This window comes from Simochromis diagramma, unplaced genomic scaffold (genome assembly GCF_900408965.1).
Source record: "Simochromis diagramma unplaced genomic scaffold, fSimDia1.1 OVJJ01000603.1, whole genome shotgun sequence".
In the NCBI taxonomy this organism is placed as follows: Eukaryota; Metazoa; Chordata; class Actinopteri; order Cichliformes; family Cichlidae; genus Simochromis; species Simochromis diagramma.
In genome coordinates, this window is record NW_024387414.1 from 1,424,876 (window position 1) to 1,445,830 (window position 20,955).

The 20,955-nt window shown below is 45.7% G+C and overlaps 1 protein-coding gene and 1 long non-coding RNA gene across 2 annotated transcripts in view; both read left to right on the plus strand.

Annotated features, from left to right (window-relative positions):
• Positions 1-355: 355 nt before the first annotated feature.
• The window catches only part of bnc1 (basonuclin 1), a 60,671-nt gene continuing 40,071 nt past the window's right edge, over positions 356-20,955 (plus strand). The window contains exon 1 of the mRNA XM_040011305.1: positions 356-380. Within this exon, the coding sequence (XP_039867239.1) occupies positions 372-380 (9 nt within the window). The 5' untranslated portion in view covers positions 356-371. The remainder of the gene's footprint in view (positions 381-20,955) is intronic.
• Positions 3,382-15,284, plus strand: LOC120721179. The gene is made up of 3 exons (XR_005693126.1): positions 3,382-11,876; positions 12,204-12,289; positions 13,209-15,284. It is a non-coding gene; the product is annotated as an uncharacterized LOC120721179 (long non-coding RNA).

Consider the following 20,955-nt stretch of genomic DNA (forward strand, 5'->3'; position numbering starts at 1 on the left):
CTAGATTTTCTATGAATGCAACAAAGATTTTATTTATTTATTTCTTACAGAGGAACACCGTACGTGTTGCTAAGACTCGTATCCTTGAAGCAGTTGTATCCTGAACAATGGCAGCTCCGAGCTGCTGCAGACTTCCTTTTGGAAGCTGGCGTGCGTCAGGTTCTCCAGATGACCTGAAGGCAGCGCCGGGCCCATTGTCACCTCAGTGATGAAGGCGGAGCTTCAACTGTCACCTGTCCAATCACAGTTATTGATGAGCTGCAGGTGTTGAGCAGCAGAGGTGCGAAAGCTGTGGCCGGCCTTCATTACTCTGCTGTGATTGTCACAAAGCGGCTCTGATGAATCAGATGTGGGCGCGTCCTCAGACAGACATGACACCGGTGAGTGACCCGCTGACATCCAGCCCTAACGCTCCAAACATGCCTGTTGCCTCCATAAAAGGTGAAACTGGTAAAAATGCTGACTCCGTTTCCAAGAAGGAGACACAAAGTTTTACCTGCTTTCATTTCAGCACATGAGGTGTTTGATGGGTTTGATGGGCCGTGTTCTTCAACACACAATGACTGCAGCTGTGGATGATGTGGCTCTTTTAATGTGATATATATTATTTTAACATGTAGTCTTGCTGATGTTTCAGCTAAAGCAGCTGGGGGTCTTCAGACGGGTCCCCAGCCCCTATAACCAGGTGCAAAGTGTTTTAAGACTTTACAAAACCTCTACATCTCATTTGAAACATTCCCTATCATAAAACAAACGATTATTTTTATGAGGTTATTCGTTGGTCACAGCACCAAGCTGGACTATGGTGGCGCATTTATCCCACAGACAGGAAGCAGACGCTGGGCGAACTGCAGCTTTCGGCGCTCGTCTCCAGCTCTGCAGGTCGATTGTTGCCTTTAGCATCGACTTTAACGCTTGAAGGAAACATTGCACATTTCTGGTCTTGCTCATCTCTTTGTATCCAAACACAAATCCATCAGATTCAGTAACTGTGCTGCACACATCTGGGGTTTGTAACATATGATAAATTGCCAGTGAGCATTTTGCAGATACCCTTAAGATGAAGTCTGCTATTTTATTAATAATAAAAAAAAGGAGAGCGAGCCGAGCAGCACTCGAAGGCGGCGTGAGTTTACGTCCCTGTTTGCTGGCTGCAGACCAGCACAGGCAGCGCGTAGGAGAGCAGAGAGTGAATATTTCAGCATGGTTGGAGGCATTGGTGGTTGTCAGTGTGAGTGGTGTGTGTGTGTGAGGGGCTGGGGTGTATAGCAGATAGCAGAGCACATCTGGTGTTGAGGCAGGGAGGTGGCGGTGGTGGGTCGGGGCCTTGGGAGCAGCCCGTGGCAGCTACCTTCCCGTACCAGCCTCTGGAAGGGAGCTGCCTGCCTGTCGCCGCCTGATTTATACGCGGCTAATGTCAGAGCAACGCGATGTCGAAACTGTGGCATAAACACCAGAGTTTGGAGATTATGATTCAGTGTCGGGGAGGACTGCTGTTCCTCCAACGCAGCCTGATACACTCCAGCAATCTCCAGTTTTCAGGGCTTATCTCAGCCGTGACCTACGGCTTGCATTTTGTCAGGGCGGTTTCTTCTTCGCGCTCCTTCGGCCCGGCTCAGGTAATCCACTCCTCAATCTGACATCATTAACCATTAACAGGTAAAGTCATAAGGTCACCTGAAACCAGCGTGAGGTGAGGAGCAGGCGAGGATTTCCTGGTGGAAAACATTGTTCCCATCTCAGATGGGTCAGTCTGGTTTATTCTCTTTACAAGTGTAAATGTGTGCAGATACATCAGCTGAACAGGAAACTCACAACTGTGAGGTTTTCAAAACTTGAAGCTGGAGAGCCGAGAGCGCTGACCGCACAGAGTCTGGGGGGGTTGTGTTTTAAAGAACTGCAGCGTGATAAAAAGACGAGGAGACGCTCGGTCACGGCTGACACGTCAGTGCCAGGTGTGTTAGCCTCTTCCTCTGCTCCGGAGATCATCCAACCTCTGACTGCAGATCAGCCTCATTCAGCATAAAGTTTGAGGCGCCTGCTGCATCGCGTCTGGGAGGAAATCTTCCCGTCGACATGTCCTTCTTTCTTCTGTGTTGTTCTGCGAGCGAGTGTAAGCAAACCTGCGAGCCGCTCGGCAGCCTTTTGTGTCGATGTGTTTGCTGCTTATTGTGCAAGGCTGCACCGAGGCCCTGAGAACAGCGAGACGGGCAACGAGTTCTCCCAGCGTCTGAAACATTAATGCAGAAACCCGATTAGCCATGCCATCACAGGCCTCCTGCTCCTCGCCTATTGATTTTCCTTCCGCTCACCCTCCCCCCCCTTCAAAAAAGCCGGGAGGGAGTCTCTCAAGAGCCAGAGCACCTCTCCTCCTCTCCAAGGCCTCCTCTGGCCTGGGCCTTCTCACCGATCCGGCCCTGCTGATTTCTACTGAGACTTCGGAGGGGCTATAGACTTCTGACGATAACCCTAGGTGCTGCAGGAGAGGGCTGGGGGGTGGGGGCGGCGATGGGAAGAGGTGGGGGGAGTCTGTGAGCTGCAGTGATCACGGAGGGCTGAATCGGCCTGATCAGTATGCCGGGGTGGAGGAGCGTAGACTCCAGAGAGAGGAGCTGTGTAATCAGAGATGAAAGTTGTGGAGGCTCTGGTCAGCCCGGCTCTGCCTCTCCCCTCTGGTTTCACTGACCTGGAGCGCTTTCACTGAAGGGAGAGATGAACATCTCTGATGGCTTAGCCCAGAGACATGCTGCATCCATACGCTATCTACCTCCACACGGTTGATCAGGGAACTTGGCTGATGTTCCCTGGCAAAAAAGGAGCGTTGTGAATGTAAACGAGTGTTGTGCAGAAGTAACTTTGCTCTCAAACTTTGCTCCTTCGGCTCAGTTTGAGTAGAAAACGTCAGGGCTTGTAAAAACGTCGAATCCACTCATTTCATAGCTCGGTCAGAGGAATCAATTGTGCTGGTGCTGTTCGCTGAAATGATGCGTCAGTGTTCGGCCCTCGTAATGCATGTTTGCCTTTAGAGGCTGAGGCGTGCGCGCGATTAAACATCCTCACAGCTGACAGAAGAGTTTAGTTTTTTTATTGTAGGATGTATATTTGTGACATTTACTGTTTCTATGATCTGATGTTTAAAATGACAGACCATCTCCAACCTCAGGGCAACAGTTCTCCAGCTTCTGAAACTCTTTCAAAGGTTTTTTCTCAGCTTCTGAAACATTCAGACATAAAGACTTGACTATTTATACACATAGCTGGCAGGTCTTTGTCCTGTCTGTCTGTTTATACACCTCCCTGCATTTAATCATTAGTTATTATTAATCTTTGGCCCCTCCCACCCAACACCGGTCGCAGCAGATGGCCCCGCCCCTCCCTGAGCCTGGTTCTGCTCTCCTGCTTCTTCCTGTTAAAACTGTGTTTTTCCTTCCCTCTGTCGCTGTGCGCTTGTCGACTGATCGTTGAAGTTTTTCTGTGTCACTGTAGAGTCTTTACCTTACAATATAAAGCACCTTGAGGTTACTATTGTGATTTGGCGCTATATGAATAAAAGTGAAGTGAATTGAACCGGAGTGTTCGGAGCCGAGTTTTCCAGAGTCTTCCATACAAACTACAGGAGACCGTGGCAAGCTGCTAGTGACCAAAGTAGGAGGCTGTCGTTACAGCACCGTGCACCTTGTTGTGACCAGTTTCACTCAGGTCTGCAACCTCCAGGAACCTCTCACCAATCATCTTTGGAGATGTGTGACAGGACCAGATTTGGAGGCGTATTCAGCTTAAGAACAAACTCCTAAAATGAGAAGACGAGTTACAACAAAACGAGCCGTCTCGTCTCCAGAAACGTGACGTTTATTCAGTGTACGCACAGCGGTCTCCTTGTTTAATTAGTTTGGGCTGATAAAAGCTGGATTTTGAACCGCTGATGGAAGATGAACGTCGGGTTACGGCGTGACTGCTGCAGTGCAGGATGCAGTGTAGGACACACAGCTACAACAATGCTCTGGCAAGATTCTCATTAAAATGCATGTAGATCTGCTCCTAAGGCTGTGAGCACATTTGTTACCAGCTGCACTTAACTTTTCTCCAACTTTAAATCAATACGGTGCTGTGGCAGGGGACATCTCTGCCTTTAGAAATGCTGAAATCACTCTGTGTCGAGCATAATTTGCTATTTTTGAAGACAATCGTACCCTGCAGTGAAAAACTTGATTTGTGTGCTGAAATCATGTAGGAGTTACCGCCTCTGCTTTAGGTTCTCTGAACCAACCCCGAAGCTCGGCCTTCCTTCCATTTGTGCTTCCAAACTGCAGCGCTACATCTTGATGGATGAACCAAAGCGGATGGTGTGCTTTAAATGGCAGCAGGATCAAATATCTTGTGGGAGAGGAGCTTTTTTTTGTTTCTCTGCCTGTGTAGAACAGGATAGGGCCGCCACACGATGAGCCACCTGAGCGTGAGTACAGCTTGTGCTCCGTAGATGTGACGATGACTGGACCAGATATCTGAAGGGAGAGGTGGATTTGTGTGGTTGCTATTGTCTCATGAATAAACAGACTCTGCGTAGGCGTGCTAAAAAAGACTTGATACGCTTTGCGAGAGCACTCTGGAACAGCTCTGCTGCACAACTGATGCAGAAAGCAGACTGATGCACAGATAAGACGTGTTTGGAAAATGTTTCTGCGCCGGGGAAAAACGGTGCTAAAACATCATCGCTCACGGCGTAATCACTGTTAAGTAGGTTGTTGACATACACAGCTGACTGTGTGCAAACATCTCATTTGGCCAATTAGCCCCTCCGTGGAGGTGGCGTGCTCTACATGAGCCGGTATTGGGCAGAGACGGAGGGAGGAACTCTCCCCTGTGCTGCGTTAATGGAGCTACCAGATGTGTTTTAGAGGAAAAGGAGGTCTGGGTGGCCCGCCACATGTCCAACCCGGGAATGTGCATTTGTGCATACCTTTAGTCCGTGACCACGTCTGTGTGTGTGCAGGTGGACCGGGGGACCACCCTGTGGTACTGCACTCTCAGAAACACTGATGCATTTCTGTCCCTACAGGCACAATCTGCTCTAATATAAACCTCCTAATATGCATCAGGACACCAGCGACGCCTGCAGGGTCGGGGTTTTTTATTTCACCACATGCTAAAAAGGCCAACATTTAGAAACTAAAACCAGAGCTTTTAAATAAACATTCAGATTTTCTGTTAAGCTTTTTCAAACATCTAAACAATCCATATCTCATCCCCGACCTTTTAGCATTAAAAGTTTATGGTGCAGTGTCAGGAAAGCATCAACTTCACTCTTTTATGGTAATATTTTTAAGTTAAAATTTGTGTGTAAGTTCACATTATCACTATCACAGGTGGGTCGGTTTGTTTCCTCTTCCTGTCTAAAGACCGCCGGGTCACGCTAACTTGCCTGTGAACCTCTGAGCAAATGATGCAAACCACCAGATTAATGACTGACCTCACTGTGGATGCAGGTTTGGTTTGTTTTTAGCCTCGTTCCTGCCGTATGATAACGTTTCTCACCGAGGACTCTGTCCTCATGTGCTCATGTTAGCCTAGCCATAGCTAGCCACCAGCTAGCACATCATCAGGTGACCCGACTTTGTTGCTGCTGTTCAGTTTTCCATCGTCAGTATGTTTGAGTCTTTTTGGAGCCCTTCAGCTCTCTCATGGAGGTTGAACTTTCTTGCGACAGCCGGGTGAACAGGTGAAGGTTTTATTGGAGCTCAAAGAATTTTTATCTCTCATCTGGATTTGGAGCTGGAATCGGTTAACGACGTCAGGTTTAAGAAGCTGGTCGTAGGAGACGGTCGGCAACACGGACGATGCACAGTTCAAACTGGGGCAATGACCGCACCTTACTGGGAACCGTCCCAGTTACAAGTTGCACCATTAAAAGCATTGAGGCACTTTATTTGGCAGAGCGCACTCACCACGCTGGCAGAGGAGAGCGCCAGCCTCCATCACACTTGAAAAACGATCGTATGATTGATGATTCTCGGAGGAACCTGATGACTCAGTGCCGCTCGCGCTGTTATCAGTGTTTGCATTCCATCTGTTTCCAGCACTGATAATTGAATAAAAGCGGGACGCTGTGAGTGTTTTTGCACTACAGAACACATAATGGATATGTGTGAGAGATCTGAGTGGGGTGGCTTTTTTTTGATTTCCTGATGGTGTGTGTGATTCCCCGGCAGTTAGAGATGGCTGCTGCTAAGCCTCACCACCTCCACCGCCTCCACGTAGCCTACGGCTGCAGGCCCCTCCTGCTGTAATCAATGACATGTTAAGCTGGCAGGCTTTTGAAGTGAGGGGTTCCAGAGGGGTGCTGAAGGGGTGAAGGGTAGTGGAGGGGGGTGCACCGAGGAGTTGAGGGGTATTGATGATGTGCGGCGATGGGACACAGGGGAGAAAAGCCAGGGAGGGAGGGATGAAGGGAGTGCAGAGGCAGGCTTTAGGCGGGGGGTTTGTGAGTGTAAGGGGGGGTGACAAGGAGTGAAAGCCAGTCTGGAACTTATCACAGGAAGGAGAATGACTGGACAGCTGGCTGATGGCTCACCCTGACGGGTCCCAACAGGTCAAACCCGTCCCCGAACAGACGTCCCGACATGTGCTTTTCCCTCCTCTGACTCCCTGTGATCGCAGCAGGAAAATATTTCAGATCCAAGAGTTCCTGGATTTGTAGTCCAGGAGGTGCCAGCTGTAGTTCTGCACGCGGTTTATATTCATGAAACAAGCAAAAGCAGTTTAAGCTCTTTGACTGAATTGTTTCTGCAGCAGAGAGGAGCAGAAACCAGTCTGGGTTCTGTTTCACCAGCGCTGGTTTCCAGTGTCTTCCTGTTTCATTACGCTGTTCTTGTTTCCACTTCCTGTTTCTGTCTTCCTGTCCTTTTCCTCGTCCGAGTGCGCCTCGTGTCTCCTGGCTGCTTCTTTTCAGCTTTTATGAATCTTTTGGTTCTCGTGTCGACATTTTTCTGTCTGGATTTTCCAAACAGGCGAAAATTTGGTTTAACAGGATCAAAGGTGACTTAATCCCAGTGCACGTCTTAAAACGGAGAAGACTTACAGTCAGGGAATGATTGTGGATGATTATTAAAGACAACAGTGCTGACGATCAGATCTCCTCGCCTGGCTTTGGGATCTCTCAAACTTAACCTCACCCTGCGGCGCTCACTGAAACGCCTGATGCTGCGATAACGCTGACCCTCTGACAGACGCCATGTTCATGTCTAAATATTGGAAAAGAAGTGAAACACCATACATAACACAACTCCGCTCAGATGTCTTCATGCAGGCAGATATACATTTTATTAAAAACTAGAATATTTTCTAACAAATCCGTGACCCTGCTCTTTCTCAAATTCAGCTGTTGCTTTTCAGAAAGCCGAATGCGTTTGAGCTCGCCGGCTGCGGGGATGAGACGAATCAGAACAAAAGAAATCCATTTTCCTGGTAAAATGTCTCTGCTCCTTTCCCTCCCTCCCGTCTCCCTCTATCTCTGAGTACTGTGGAAAAAAAGACGGGAATGTCACCGAGGAGCACGGTGGAGGATATTATGTGTGCTTTTAGTAACTCAGCAGAGCTCATATTTGAAGTGTGAGGCTGTACTTGTGTGTGTGGGTGTGTGTGAGTTTGCATCTGTGTGTATTACTATGCACGCATGTGTGACTGTGTCTTCACCCCTGCATGAATATGTACTTTTTGCTTGTGTGTGTGTGTGTGTGTGTGTGTGTGTGTGTGTGTGTGTGTGTGTGTGTGTGTGTGAGCCCTGAGAACTTGGCAGCGTGTCAGCGGTGAGCTCCAGCAGTGAGGGGGAGCTGCTGTGTTTCTCTGCCCTGTGCTGGATCCCCTTTCAGCCTGACACAATCCCACAATCCCACAGCTCTGAGCCTCTCAGCTGCAGCCTCCACAGAACCAGCGCTAACCCACAGCGCTCTCATACCCACCCAGATCACCGTTTCAGCTCTCCGGGATCTGCCCGCTGTCAGCATCTGTGCCGGAGAGCTCGGCCGCTCTGTAGTTTGGCGGGAGGGAGCCCGGGGATGGGAAATCTCCCAGTTTACACGTCCAGGTTTGTTTGTGTTTATCAGGAACCCCGCCAACCTTAGCTGCTCCTCCCCGGGTCCTCCATACTGCCCGCACTCACAGAGACACACAGACTGTGGACCCACTGTTAAAATCTGAGATTTCCACAGTAGGTAGTGAAAAACATTGTTTACATATTACTTGGGTGTACTATGAACGTTGGTGGGCGAGGTCTTCATTATTAGCAAAAGCTGTAAGACTTTATCTAAAAATACAGATAAAAGTCCAAAATCTTCACTTTCTTCAGAACCGTCAGTGAACCAGACCGGAGTCGATTCTGGTCCCCAGGCCTTATATTTGATACCCCCGTATAGACCATGTTAACTGGTCTTCTTCCTCTTCCTGTACTAACTTTCACTGGTTTGGTCACAAACTGTATATAAAAGATGGACATGGCCACTATGTTTCTGAAGTGCTGTTATGAGAACAGGACATTTTTGTGTTTCGTGACTGGATGTGATTAGAGAGCGGTGGATTATGATCGCAAGCTCGTGAGCTCAGGACTGACGATTGACCTGCCAGTCTGAATTTCTGAAACTTAAATGACCAGAGTTTGTTAAACGAGCTTCATATTTTGTCTGTGTCGGTTCTCAGTCACCCAGGGTCATCCAGGTCATCCAGGTCATGGTGATCTAAGGAGCTACTTCATATTTTATTCAACGTGACTTGAAATGATCATTGGGAACTGTGGTTACGGGAGTTTGTCGGCCATTTTTATAGCAGTGCAAGTCTTTGTGAAACCAGTGGAGTCGCCCTCTAGTTTCCAATAAAACGTTTTACTAACAACTAACACCAGAGTAGCCTCCCACGTGCTGCGGCTCTATTTTGTGTTACTCATCACTTGAACATTTTGCTCCACACATCATTGAGTCATCAGCAAACTGAGCAATCCCTTTTTACTGCAGCTGGAAAAGATGAAGACTAAAAATGAAAGCAGCCCGATACATCTGCTCTGAGGTATTCCTTAAGTAACCTCATTTTTGCTTCTTGTTGGTCAGATTGTTTGTGTGTGTGAAGCACTTTGTGAATAGAGAAAAGGAGATTAGATTTCTCAGAAGGATCAAAGTGAATTTCAGCTTCAACATAATTCAGTTTGTGTTGCTTATTTCTTCATTCTGGGTGTTGCTGCATTTAAAGCTTCGAGGATTATCATCAAGAGATGTTGAAAACTTTATTTGAGACGAGTTAAAGTGGATAATCTCGTCTGTGTGTGTGTGAGAAGGTGAGTGAGGTGTTTTATGAACTTTAGATTGAATGTTTCAGACAGATTTTGGCTTCAAAATGCATTTCTCACACAGCCGACATCATCACAGCGATGTGATGATGTAACCGAGGGTTAATTCTCCATTTCCGTCCGTCGGTACCCGGCTGTGATTTTTGCTTCCACCCAACGAAGGCGTCAGAATTTCATTCATTGAATCCTCCCCTTCTTCTAAAACTAGCGACTCATAAACGCGATCAGGTGACCAGTGGCTTTATCTCCGTGGTTCTTAACCTGGGTTCAATCGAATCCTCGGGGTTCGGTGAGTCGGTCTCAGGGGTTCGGCAGAGCCTCCGCTGCGGAGGTCCAGACACACCCGAATTATCGTGTAAATTCGTGATGACACGCCCCGTTTGGCCATCACTAGCTGCAGATGATCATGCTACACTGCTTGGCCAATCAGTGCTGCCGTGAATTTAGCGCGCTCAGTCAACATGTGACTGTCGTGGTAGTACTTCATGGGATTTTTTTTGTTAATATTTTAATCCATACTAACTATGTCGGGCAAAAGAAGAAAGTGGTCGTACGAATATGGATTCACATGTATCACGGAACGTGATGGGAGTGAGCGTCCTATCTGCACGTTTTGCAACGCCAAGTAGAGCAACTCTAGTCTCGCACCGGCAAAACTAAAGGAACACTTCTTGAAGCTGCATGGAGACGGGGAATACAAGAACACAACACTTGCTGAATTCAAGGTGAAGAGAGCCAGATTCGATGAAAGGCCCACTCTGCCTGCTCTTGGATTTGTACCCGTATCCTCACAGCATCGTACGAAGCTGCTTACCTGATCGCAAAGCAGGGCAAGCCACACACCATTGGTGAAACACTCGTGAAACCAGCTGCGTTAAAGATGGCGAATCTGATACTCGGAACAGCGGCCAAAGGTAAATTATCCCAAATTCCTCTTTCAAATGACACCGTCAGCGGCAGAATAGAAGACATGAGTAAAGACATCTTGGCTCAAGTAGTCGCCGATCTGATTTCAAGCCCGGCAAAATTCATCCTTCAAGTCGATGAGAGCACAGACGTTGCTAATCTAAGCCAGCTTGCTGTTCTTGTGCACTATGTGAAAGATGACGTGATAAAAGAAGATTTTATTTTGCAAGCCTCTTACAACAACAACTAAGGCAGCCGATGCTTGTGGATGACTTCTTCAGAGACAACAATCTTTCATGGGACATGGTTTCTGCAGTTTGTACAGATGGAGCTCCAGTCATGCTGGGAAGAAACTCTGGTTTTGGTGCGCTAGTAAAAGCCGATGCACCACACATCATGGTGACTCATTGTATTTTGCACAGGCATGCGTTGGCAACAAAAACATTGCCTCCAAAAATGGCAGAAGTATTAAAAACTGTGGTGGAATGTGTGAACTATGTGCGAAATAGTGCTCTGAGGCACCGCATCTTCAGTGAGCTGTGTGAAGAAATGGGCTCTGAATTCGAGGTACTTCTGTACCATTCTAATGTTCGGTGGTTGTCCCAGGGACAGGCGCTGAATCGTGTTTTTGCCATGCGTGTGGAATTAGCCCTGTTTTTGCAAGAGCACCAACGCTGTCACGCAGATTGCTTCAAAAATCTTGAATTCATTTTAGCGTACATGGCTGATATATTCTCAGCTCTCAATCAGCAGATGCAGGGTGGTGGAGTCAATATCATAGAAGCGGAAGAACACCTGAAGGCTTTTCAAAAAAAGCTAACGTTATGGAAACGACGAACAGAGAACAACAACTTTGCAAACCTCCCCCTTCTGGACAACTGTGTAAGTAAGATCGAAGATGTGTCTGGAATCGGAGATATTTCTGTATCCACAGAACTGAAGCAAACAATTGCAATGCACTTATATGAGCTTGCAAAGTCTCTCGACAGATATTTTCCTACAAGAGTCATATCCAGCATGGGTGAGACAGCCGTTCACGTTTGCTGTTGAGACAGCAGATGTCAAGTTGAAATTCAGCAGAGCCAGGTTCAACAGCAACTCTTCAGAACAACAACGCTCTCAACGTTTTGGTGTCGACAAATGGACGAGTATCCAGTTATTGCTAAGAAAGCTCTGGATTTTTTTATACCATTTGTTACAACATATCTTTGCGAGCAATCCTTTTCGAGGATGCTGGACATAAAAACGAAGAAAAGGAACAGACTTTGCTGTGAAAATGACATGAGAGTGGCACTTGCCAAGGTGAAGCCACGCATATCTGAACTGGTCTCTCAAAGGCAACAGCAGAAGTCCCACTGATTTGCAGGTATGTAATTTGTTGTAAGTTCATGCATTGTGTTGGTTTTCTTCTTTGAACAAGGTGATGTTCATGCACGGCTCATTTTGTGCACCAGTGAAAAACATATCTATGTCTTGAAAAAAATCCTATTTTATTTTTCACTAAAGAGGGGTTCAACGAATGCGCATATGAAACAGGTGGGGTTCGGTGCCTCCAACAAAGTTAAGAACCAGGGCTTTATCTTCTCATAGAATTTGCTGGACATCGCCCCCTGCTGGCCATTAGAGGAATCGCAGCCCAGAGGTTGGTTATGTTACTTGCTCTCAACTGCTTAAATTCTTAGCTAGAATATTCACACTATTTTGATTATTTTTCCAGTTATTCAAATAAGTTTGAAATAATTAAACTGCTAAAAACTAATCTGTTTACATAACTTTTATACTACAGTTACATTTCAAAACATCGGACGCCTTCTGACTTCCTCTCTGTGTGATTGTTTTACATGTTAATGCAGCTCATATCACGGCCATTATCTCTGCTTTGTGTGTGTAGTGGCTGTGTTGCACCAGTTAAAGCTTCAGTATTGATTATTGTTATTATAGTTTTTATTGTTATTGATCCCTGCTGAAGTCCTGAAACCTGTAAAATGTCCCGGTGAAATGCAAAGACTGCACATCTCTGAGACTTGAGGAGGTTTCGCCCCAAAAGCAGAGCAGGTACTCACAGTGCCATTGTGTAAATAGATTTATGTAACCCTGAACATGAGTAATACAAGCATACACACACACACACACGCTGTAGGATTTTCACAGCAGTGTTCGAGATGTGGTGCTTTCATACTGATGAGTCAAATTTAACCCATAAAATTCACCTCAGCAAACTGGATCTGTGTGTTTGCAGGTGCAGCCTACTCTACTTTTATCTGGTGTTTTTCTGCTATTTTAGATTCAGCGTTCATCCTGAGATCAAACGCTCACACGAGCGTAGTCATACCGGGTTACAACGTCATCCTTTTTATGTCGCTCATCATTTTAGATGATGAAAACTCTGGAAACTTTAGTCTTAGTCATGAGGAGCCCTGTAAGCTTTATGAAATTAAAGTTCATCTTTATTCAAGGTCAAATGTGAGACCAGGTAAAAATCCAGCTGAGGCTGCAGGCTGCGGCCTCCAAGACTCTTCTGCTGTGTTAAAATAAATGTTTGCCGTCGCGTTCGTGTGCAATCAAACCGCTGATTCACGCCTCAGTTTTACTGTAACCGTGAATCAGCAGATTCCTTCATGGATGAGGACGATGTGAGCGCTCCCATTTTAAGCACATGAACAGCAGGGTGCAGAAAACGGGGCGTGACATGGGTGGATGATGGGGATGGGGTGAGATGGAGGCAGACGATCTCTAAAGGAAGCAGCAAAAAGACGAGGAAGCTATAAAAGCGTGCAGGTGTTATGAAGGAGGAAATCACCCACAGAGACGTAAACAGTTTGTGTCTCAGGCTGTAAACGTGTTTATTTGAAGTTTTAACAAGTGAGTCTATGGGGACTCACTGCTGGAGCCTCTGCTGGATGTTGGAGGAACTGCAGTTTGTGGTACTTTCTTTATGTCACCATGTTTATTGGTTTATTTCTTGTAAATCCAGGTTTTCCGAGTTCAAAGGTCTCTGGCGTTTCCTCCATTAACACGTGTAGTACATAAGACAGTATGGGAACAATTATGTCCATGATGCAGCTGGCGGTCTGCACGAACGTGGTTAAAAAGCAAGTTTATCTCCGGCCTTAGTGTGCATCATCATCGTCATCAGCAGCAGCAGCAGCAGCAGCTCTCCCAGATGGACCTTCACAAAATGGGTATTGATTAACTCTTCTCAGAGTGGTGGTGATAATGTGACAAGCAGCAGTCATTTCCCACTGAAACATCACTTTGGTCCTCCAGTGAAGCCTTTATCATGAGAGTATCAGAGGCTTACTGGAAGCGGTCTTCCGGCACTGGGGACCCGTCAGGCCAATGAGCCAGTGGATCAAATGACACTGTGGAAACCGTCTTAATGAGTCTGTCGTGGCTCCAGGAAGTGACCGTCACATGTCTTGGTTGGAATAAGTGTAAGAAAGAAGCCGAGGGCCTGCGATGAACTTCAGGCTCACAGAAACGTAATGGACGTCTGCACGCAGGATGCATTCAACAAATACGATTTGTCGTGTTTATTAAGAACTATTGATCCTGCAGACAGGCCGACAGTGAGTTTCTGAGATTGACCATTAAAATAAAAGGCACATAATAGAAAATATTTCAAAATAAGAGCATATAATTATATGTGCATTCAACTAATTCTGCTATTGAAAAAACCCTGTGACCAAATTAAATAAAAATGTTTCTGTAATAGATTTTTGAAGTTTTCCGTCTTGAAAAATCAAACGAACATAAAAGCTACAACGCCAAAAACGCTTGTATCAAACGAAGCGTTTTCACCGCCTTGTGTTTTTGTCACTTTATTTTGAATTCATCACTCAGTTTACTTCCTGCTTTATTGTAAAGGTTAGTTCTCCATGTTTATCTTATTTATATTTAAACTGATAATATCCATCAGTGCACTGCAGTTCTGTTTCTGCACTACAAATGCTACTGCTATTATTGTTTTATGTATTATTTCACCGGCTGTAATAAAAATAATTTCCCAAACGTGGGTTAAAAAGATTTATTGATCATCTTTACTTGAAGGCCTCGTTGAACCGTGAGATTGTGCTGACTGTGGAAACGCAGTCACACGTGCTTAAAAAAACTACAAAATAATATAGTTTGTTTTATGCTCCTGCAGAAAGGAAACTAGCTAGGTAGAGACTGACCTTTCAAAATAAGAGCGTAAGAATTGTTAAATAATCACAGCACACAACATATAGCATTCTGTATGGGGAAAGCTGGACATGGATTATAAGTCATTCATTCTGAACAAAACTGAACTGGCTGTTATGAGACTCGCATTTAAAATATGAATTCTTATTTATAAAGTCGTTCTGGGTAGACATTAATCAGACTGTGAGCAGAAGACACAAATAATGAACGCTGTGCTGTTGGTTAATATAAAAATACACATCTGTAAACTAAATATGTATTTTATTTAAATAATGAAATACAGTTTAATAAATTACAATAACGAGCTGAATCACTAAGGTGCAGGCTGAAGCGTTGTGAGAAGCAACATTTTCACGGCTGCTTTCAAACAAGCAAACAAACTCGTCCTGGTTCTGCCAGATAGATTTGCAGCAGGTCAGGGGATCAAGGATGGAGATAACAATGAGCTATGAAGTGAAAGAAGAGAGAATGTGGAAGGAGAACTGAGAAGCTGATGAATCTTCATTTTGAGTGAGCAGGATTGTTGATGGACGAGAGGGACGGCTCATTTCTGATGATGCTCCTCAGAGAGGAGGATCACGGGGCGCAGGGACGTTTCCATCGCTGCAGGTTATTTTCTGACGTTTCCTGTTGAGACAAAAGGTCCCAAACTTGTCGTGCAGAGCAAGGATGTGCTCAAACCATGTTTACTGAAAAAACTTTGGTCTCTGTTGGATGTTATCGCTTTAATTTCTATTAAATATCCCATTTATGGATGTGTAAGGGAGATTTTAATCTCCGGGGACTTCCTGGCTGGATAAAATAAAATGCTGCCAAATCTTTGCAAACAGTAACAAATTGTCCTGTTGTGCTTCTCGGTGAGCGCGCTCAAACCACCAACAAGTCAAAGCAAATGAAGTATTTAGAAATCTGTCAAAGCATCCCTTCATATCCCAGCTCATTTGATATAATCACGCTCGGGGAGCCACCCTGCTGCAGACGGAGACAGTGCCACATCAGCACAGCGTTCGTGTGTGCGTGTGTGCGTGTGTGCGCATCTCTGCATGTACATGCATGCGTCTCAGGTCTCTGTGTGTGCGTCTGTGCGCTCTAAATGCTGATTGATGTATCTCTGGCTTTGTCAGCCCTTTGGCATAGGTGGAACAGGTGTGACTCTGCCACAGAGCGCGGCTCAGACAAGCCATATCACGGCACAATGAGGTCATTGTGCAACACGCACATTCCTGCACAAGGCCCTCGGACTTTTACAGGCTGGAGGTAGCCATCTGTGCGTGTGTGTGTGTCGCTCCAGGTGAGGGGGATTTGGACGAGATTTGGTGTATGAAAGAGATGCGTGCTCACCAGCTGCATGTCCCTGCACACTCAAGGAAACCTCCGAGGCTCACACACACACACAGACACACAAAGACAAGCCAAGTGACGATTCCTGAGTGTTGCAAAATCAGCGTCTTGTCTGAGAGAGTGGGCGTCGGGTTAAGTGGGGCTGGCTGGGTTTTTTCCGACCGTGTCACTGCTGTTCCCCATGCAGACCCCGGTCCATTAGAGCAATATGGACGTTACTACGACGATGAAGTCATCCGGAGTGACTCAGGCGGCTCAGTCAGTGGCATCTGTGTTTGTTTGGCTGGCACTTCACAGTCCCGAGACACAGTGAACTCAACTCTTCCTCATATCCCTCCACAGTCTGCCTGTCTGCATTTTTCCTGCATTCATCCTGGAGAAGGAGCGCCATTTCTGAGGAGGTGGGCGACGTGAGCGGTGTCTGATGCAGGGCACTCTGTCTGAGTTCAGACATTTTCATAGATGTTGTTCAAGGAACTCAGAGCGATATTCCACAGAAATAGTTTGGAGGCGGCTTTCCCACTCCATGAAGGTCGTCACATTCATGCCTGTGTTGATGGTGTGGAGCCTCTGGTGGTTTAAAATGAGCCTGATGCTGAAACCCCAAAACATGCAGTTCCACTAATGCCCACTAGTCTTCAGCTTGTGGGTTGCATGACGGTGGCTCTGTCCATCTTTGATATATGGCGTGTGGTGGTGGCCTTTTATTAAAGCAGCCGAGATCAAGCTGATGAAACCTGTGTAGGTGTGACGCTGGATTTGAAAAACCCAATTACAGGAAGTACAACCAGAACGCCACGCTGTCACGCCTGTGTTTGAGGAACACCTCAATCTATGACATGTGATCGGAGATCCCGTGGTGGCGGCTCTGTTTGCGTCAGTGTCAACAAGCAAAGCCGGCGTAATGAGCGCTCTTCTCCTGGGCAGAATAGCGGGATGTGTGTGTAAAACAGGGTACGGTTTAACCAGCCTCGACTTGCTGTGTGGTGACATGTCTGCACCGCACTGACTGGGAGGATCTGCTGTGTGTGTGTGTGGATCAGTGGGTGTAAGGCTGGAGGCTGACTGCTGGGCTATGCTTGAAAGACTTCTGGCATGTGCTGGTGCCTGCATTTTTCACCCTTGACTGGAAGCATATGCTGCTGCACAATCGAGACAGTGTTAGACGGGCTTGGCGTGAGGGACCCAGGCGGCTTCCTCCACATCTGGCAGCGCTTGGCCCTCCTTCCAGGTGAGTCACGTCCCACGGGAGGGTGGCTCCGCTGCGGTCCTCGGCCCCTCGGTGCCCAGGCATCTGGAAGTGTCTGGATCTGTCCCACAGTCACAGCTATCTCCACATGCTTTTCCAATTTCATCACCCCAACCTCCCCCTCCTCGTCCTCCTCCCCCACCACGGCCCCCAGCCACTCACTGACCCCTACTGTTCCCCGATTAGCTCCACCTCCAAACTTCAGGTGACACGGTTTTCCAATAGAAGATCTAAAGGGGCAACACATACAGGAAGTGTAGAGACAAGTAGGCAAAGAAAGCACAGCTCTGCTTTATTAGAACTTCAGTCCTTTCTCAAAGTTCAGTAATTAATATGTTACGTATTAAAATCAGAATCAGAATCAGAAAGGGTTTTATTGCCAAATGTTGAGCGGGTTTACAACATTAGGAAATTGCTGCGGTGCTTCAGTGCAAACATACTGTTATCAAGCTGCTTGTTGTTTAGACTTGGAGATGTGCTTAGTTCCTTGAAATCTTACATTTCCATATAAATCAATGTGACCTTCATATTTCTCAGAATTTTCTCATTGTGAGTTAATCGAATAAATAAAAGAAAAATGCATCAAATGAAAATATGATTGTAGGCGATGGAGAAAGAACCTGAACTATAGAGACGCATAAAGAGATGGTTTGATCCTAAATACTTTCAAATATTGTGGTTTTAATCATTACCACTTCATGAAGTATTAAAGTATAGTAGTATATTCGTAGCAAAAGTAAATATTAATAGTATGTCTCCTGTTTCCAACAACATTCTTCTGAGAAACATGAAAATCTGCATTTCTCACTGATAAACACTGAATCTTCTATTTCTTTATTGGTAAAAGCCAAAGATGAGATTTTATTTAAATCCTAAAAAATTAAGCACATATTAACCTTTTTTTTTATTTTTAGATACAGAGATTATTCTAAAAGGTCGACCTTTCACAAACACAAAACTGATCACAGATCAGCTTTAAATGCTACACACAAAAGCACATTTGGGAATTTCCCGCCCTGAGGGATAAATGACATAAACCTTATCATGAATAAAAAGTGTTTTGTTCCCTTCCATCGATAATTTCTTTATAATAGCTCACAGATGTTGGATGAATCTTTTTTTTTTTATTACAGATCATCATTTTTTTAACCTGATGTCTCAGGAGAATTTTTTCTTTTTAACTTCTTCTTTCATACTTCTGACTTTCATTGCTTTAGATGTGCAGACTTTTCTTTTACAGCATGCTTACATCTTTCCCCACTCTGCTGTCTTCATCCACTCACTACATCTGGTCACAGCAGATGGCCCCGCCCCTCCCTGAGCCTGGTTCTGCTGGAGGTTTCTTCCTGTTAAAAGGGAGTTTTTCCTTCCCACTGTCGCCAAAGTGCTGCTCATAGGGGGTCACATGATTGTTGGGTTTTCTCTGTATGTATTATTGTAGGGTCTACCTTACAGTATGAAGCACCTTGAGGTGCCCGTTGTTGTGATTTGGCGCTGTATGAATAAAACTGAATTGAATTGCTTTGCGGTAAATCCCTGCCCTCCCTCCTGCAGTAAGAATAAAACTGAACATGGATCAGAACGCCTTGATGTTAGTGGATGAGATCCGGCGCAGACACGTTGGGCGGTCGTCTTAAAAGCGCTGTCCTTATGCCTCCAACTTCCCCCCATGATGGTACAGTCATGGGATATTGCACATGTGCAGAGTGTAGCATGTACTTGTGAAGCTGTAGGACAGCATCTATGTTGTGTTGTGTTTGGGGTGTCGTATGGCTTGATGGTAAAAACTGTTTTTAAGTCTTGTAGTCTGAGCAGACTCCTGTAACGTCTGCCAGATGGTAGCAAGGAGAACAGCTGATGTGCTGGGTGGCTTTTGCGTCGTTATACGTTGCAGTAACAATATATGTTGTTGACACAGCACTGGATAAGGTTTTTATTGTGAAATGTGTAGAACGTACAAGTTTGCAGTATGTGGTGAGAACATTATAAGCAGTCGTGTGCATTGTTAATGTGACGTATCCAGTGGAGCTAAGGTGGTGTCGGAAGATGAAACAGAAGTAAAATGAAAGTGAATTCAAGAGAAAAATAAAAAGTAATAAAGAAATAGAAACTATAAAACCTCCGGGATTGTAAACTTGACTCATACTTAAACATTACTGTAACAGTGAAGGGAAAGCTTACATATTTATAGGTGAAAATTCTGGATTGATAGTTTCTGCCTGTGTCTGTCTGGAAACTGTGATTCATGAACCATCCTGCCGGGTTGTTCACGAATGACGCTGCGCCATCGACCTTTCCTCTCTGACATAAGCTTTCCTGTGCCCACAGCCAGCACGTGAGCCTCTGTCGGAGTTCCCCATGGCTCTATCGTTAGCCCCCTCGATTTCTGAAATCGTTCATAGACGATGTGCTGCTATATGCCCCTCTGTGATCCAACAGCCTTGATCTGACAAGAAAACGCAGAACGCCATGGCTCAGTTTGAAACGTGAAACTGATGATCACACCTTCTGATGGTTTATGTGTTGGGGTTGAGCTTTATGTGTGTCACCTGATAGCCAGCTCACTATAATATGTAAGATGATTTAAAATGAAAAACACATCTGAAAATAATGAATAATAGTTCGTTTCTTTTGAACCCTGTGCCTTTGTTTCATGAGTCAGTCAAACACATGTTATTAAATATCTGTTTGGATATAATGTTATTGTTATTATCACTTGATTAAATGGACCGTATTCTATACATTAATTCCACAGAATTAAGCTGAATAAAAGATAAAGAGGGACGACTTTGCAATCTTTTGAAATGTAAGAATTTGAGTTAGTAGTTGTTTTAAAGATGGATTTATTGGAGAGGCTCCGTGGTGGGGGTGCAAAAGGTCCAGATTTTAGTCCTCCTCGGCCTAAATGATAGACTCCGGTCCAACCGGGATCCTGTGTGGAGAAGCAGAAGAGGATGGCTGGACGTATGGATATGAAATGCTGGCTGTCCCACAGCTCCCCGAGTCAATCTCCAGTCTGATTTATCAGCCGTCGGTCTCAGCAAATTGTGCCATCGAGGCCTACGGTAAACACGGTCTGGGAGTTACTGACACTGATGTCTGTTTGGAGCGTTGTCCAGTCCTGTTCCTTTAACTCTTAAATTAGATCTAGTACGAGGTCCCTTATGCCTTTTATTTCCTCTCTCTGATTATTAAATCCTTTCTCTCTGGATTGCATGAATTCATTTTTCTCTATCAAACTTTTCCCATTGAGATCAGAATGAAACCTTCATCACTGTCGTTTAAATTGCTTCCTAGTTTTTTTTAAAGATCTTGATGATAACTTTGGGTTTTTAAAGCAGGACTGAAGGTACGGCGGGTATCATTGTACTTGTTTGGTGTTGTTTCCACTGAACGCTTCTCCCTGAAAGTAAATAAGAAAGTCACGCATGAAGAAGCGTGAGCATGCGTGCAAAAAGGAGGTAATAGGAGGTGGAGGGGGAACAGCTTCACCCCCGACCCTTAAACAGGAATGTCACAGCCAGCCGAGGTAATTATGTCCCCTAGCCTGATGGCGGTCGGGCGGTGGGGGTAGGTAGGGGGGCAGCTGTGTGTGCTTGCTGGTCTGAGGAGGAAGGGGGGGTCTGCTGATGTGTCAGAGCGGATTGATCATGACACAAACAGATGTATGTTGGTGGAAAACACGTCGATGTCCGTGTGGAGTGCGTCTATCTGATCATTAAAGAGACGAAAATAAACATCTTGCTCTGATTAACGGCGGCCGTCCCGGCGGACTCGTCAGCCGTGCCGTTACACGTGTGTGTGTACAGATCCTGGTTTTACATAAATGTGTTCCTGTTCGGAAACGGGTGAGCCATGTCACAGCTGTAGAGTGTGTGTGTGTGTGTGTGTGTGTGTGTGTGTGTGTGTGTGTGTGTGTGTGTGTGTCAGCCTATGGGCCAATCATGTG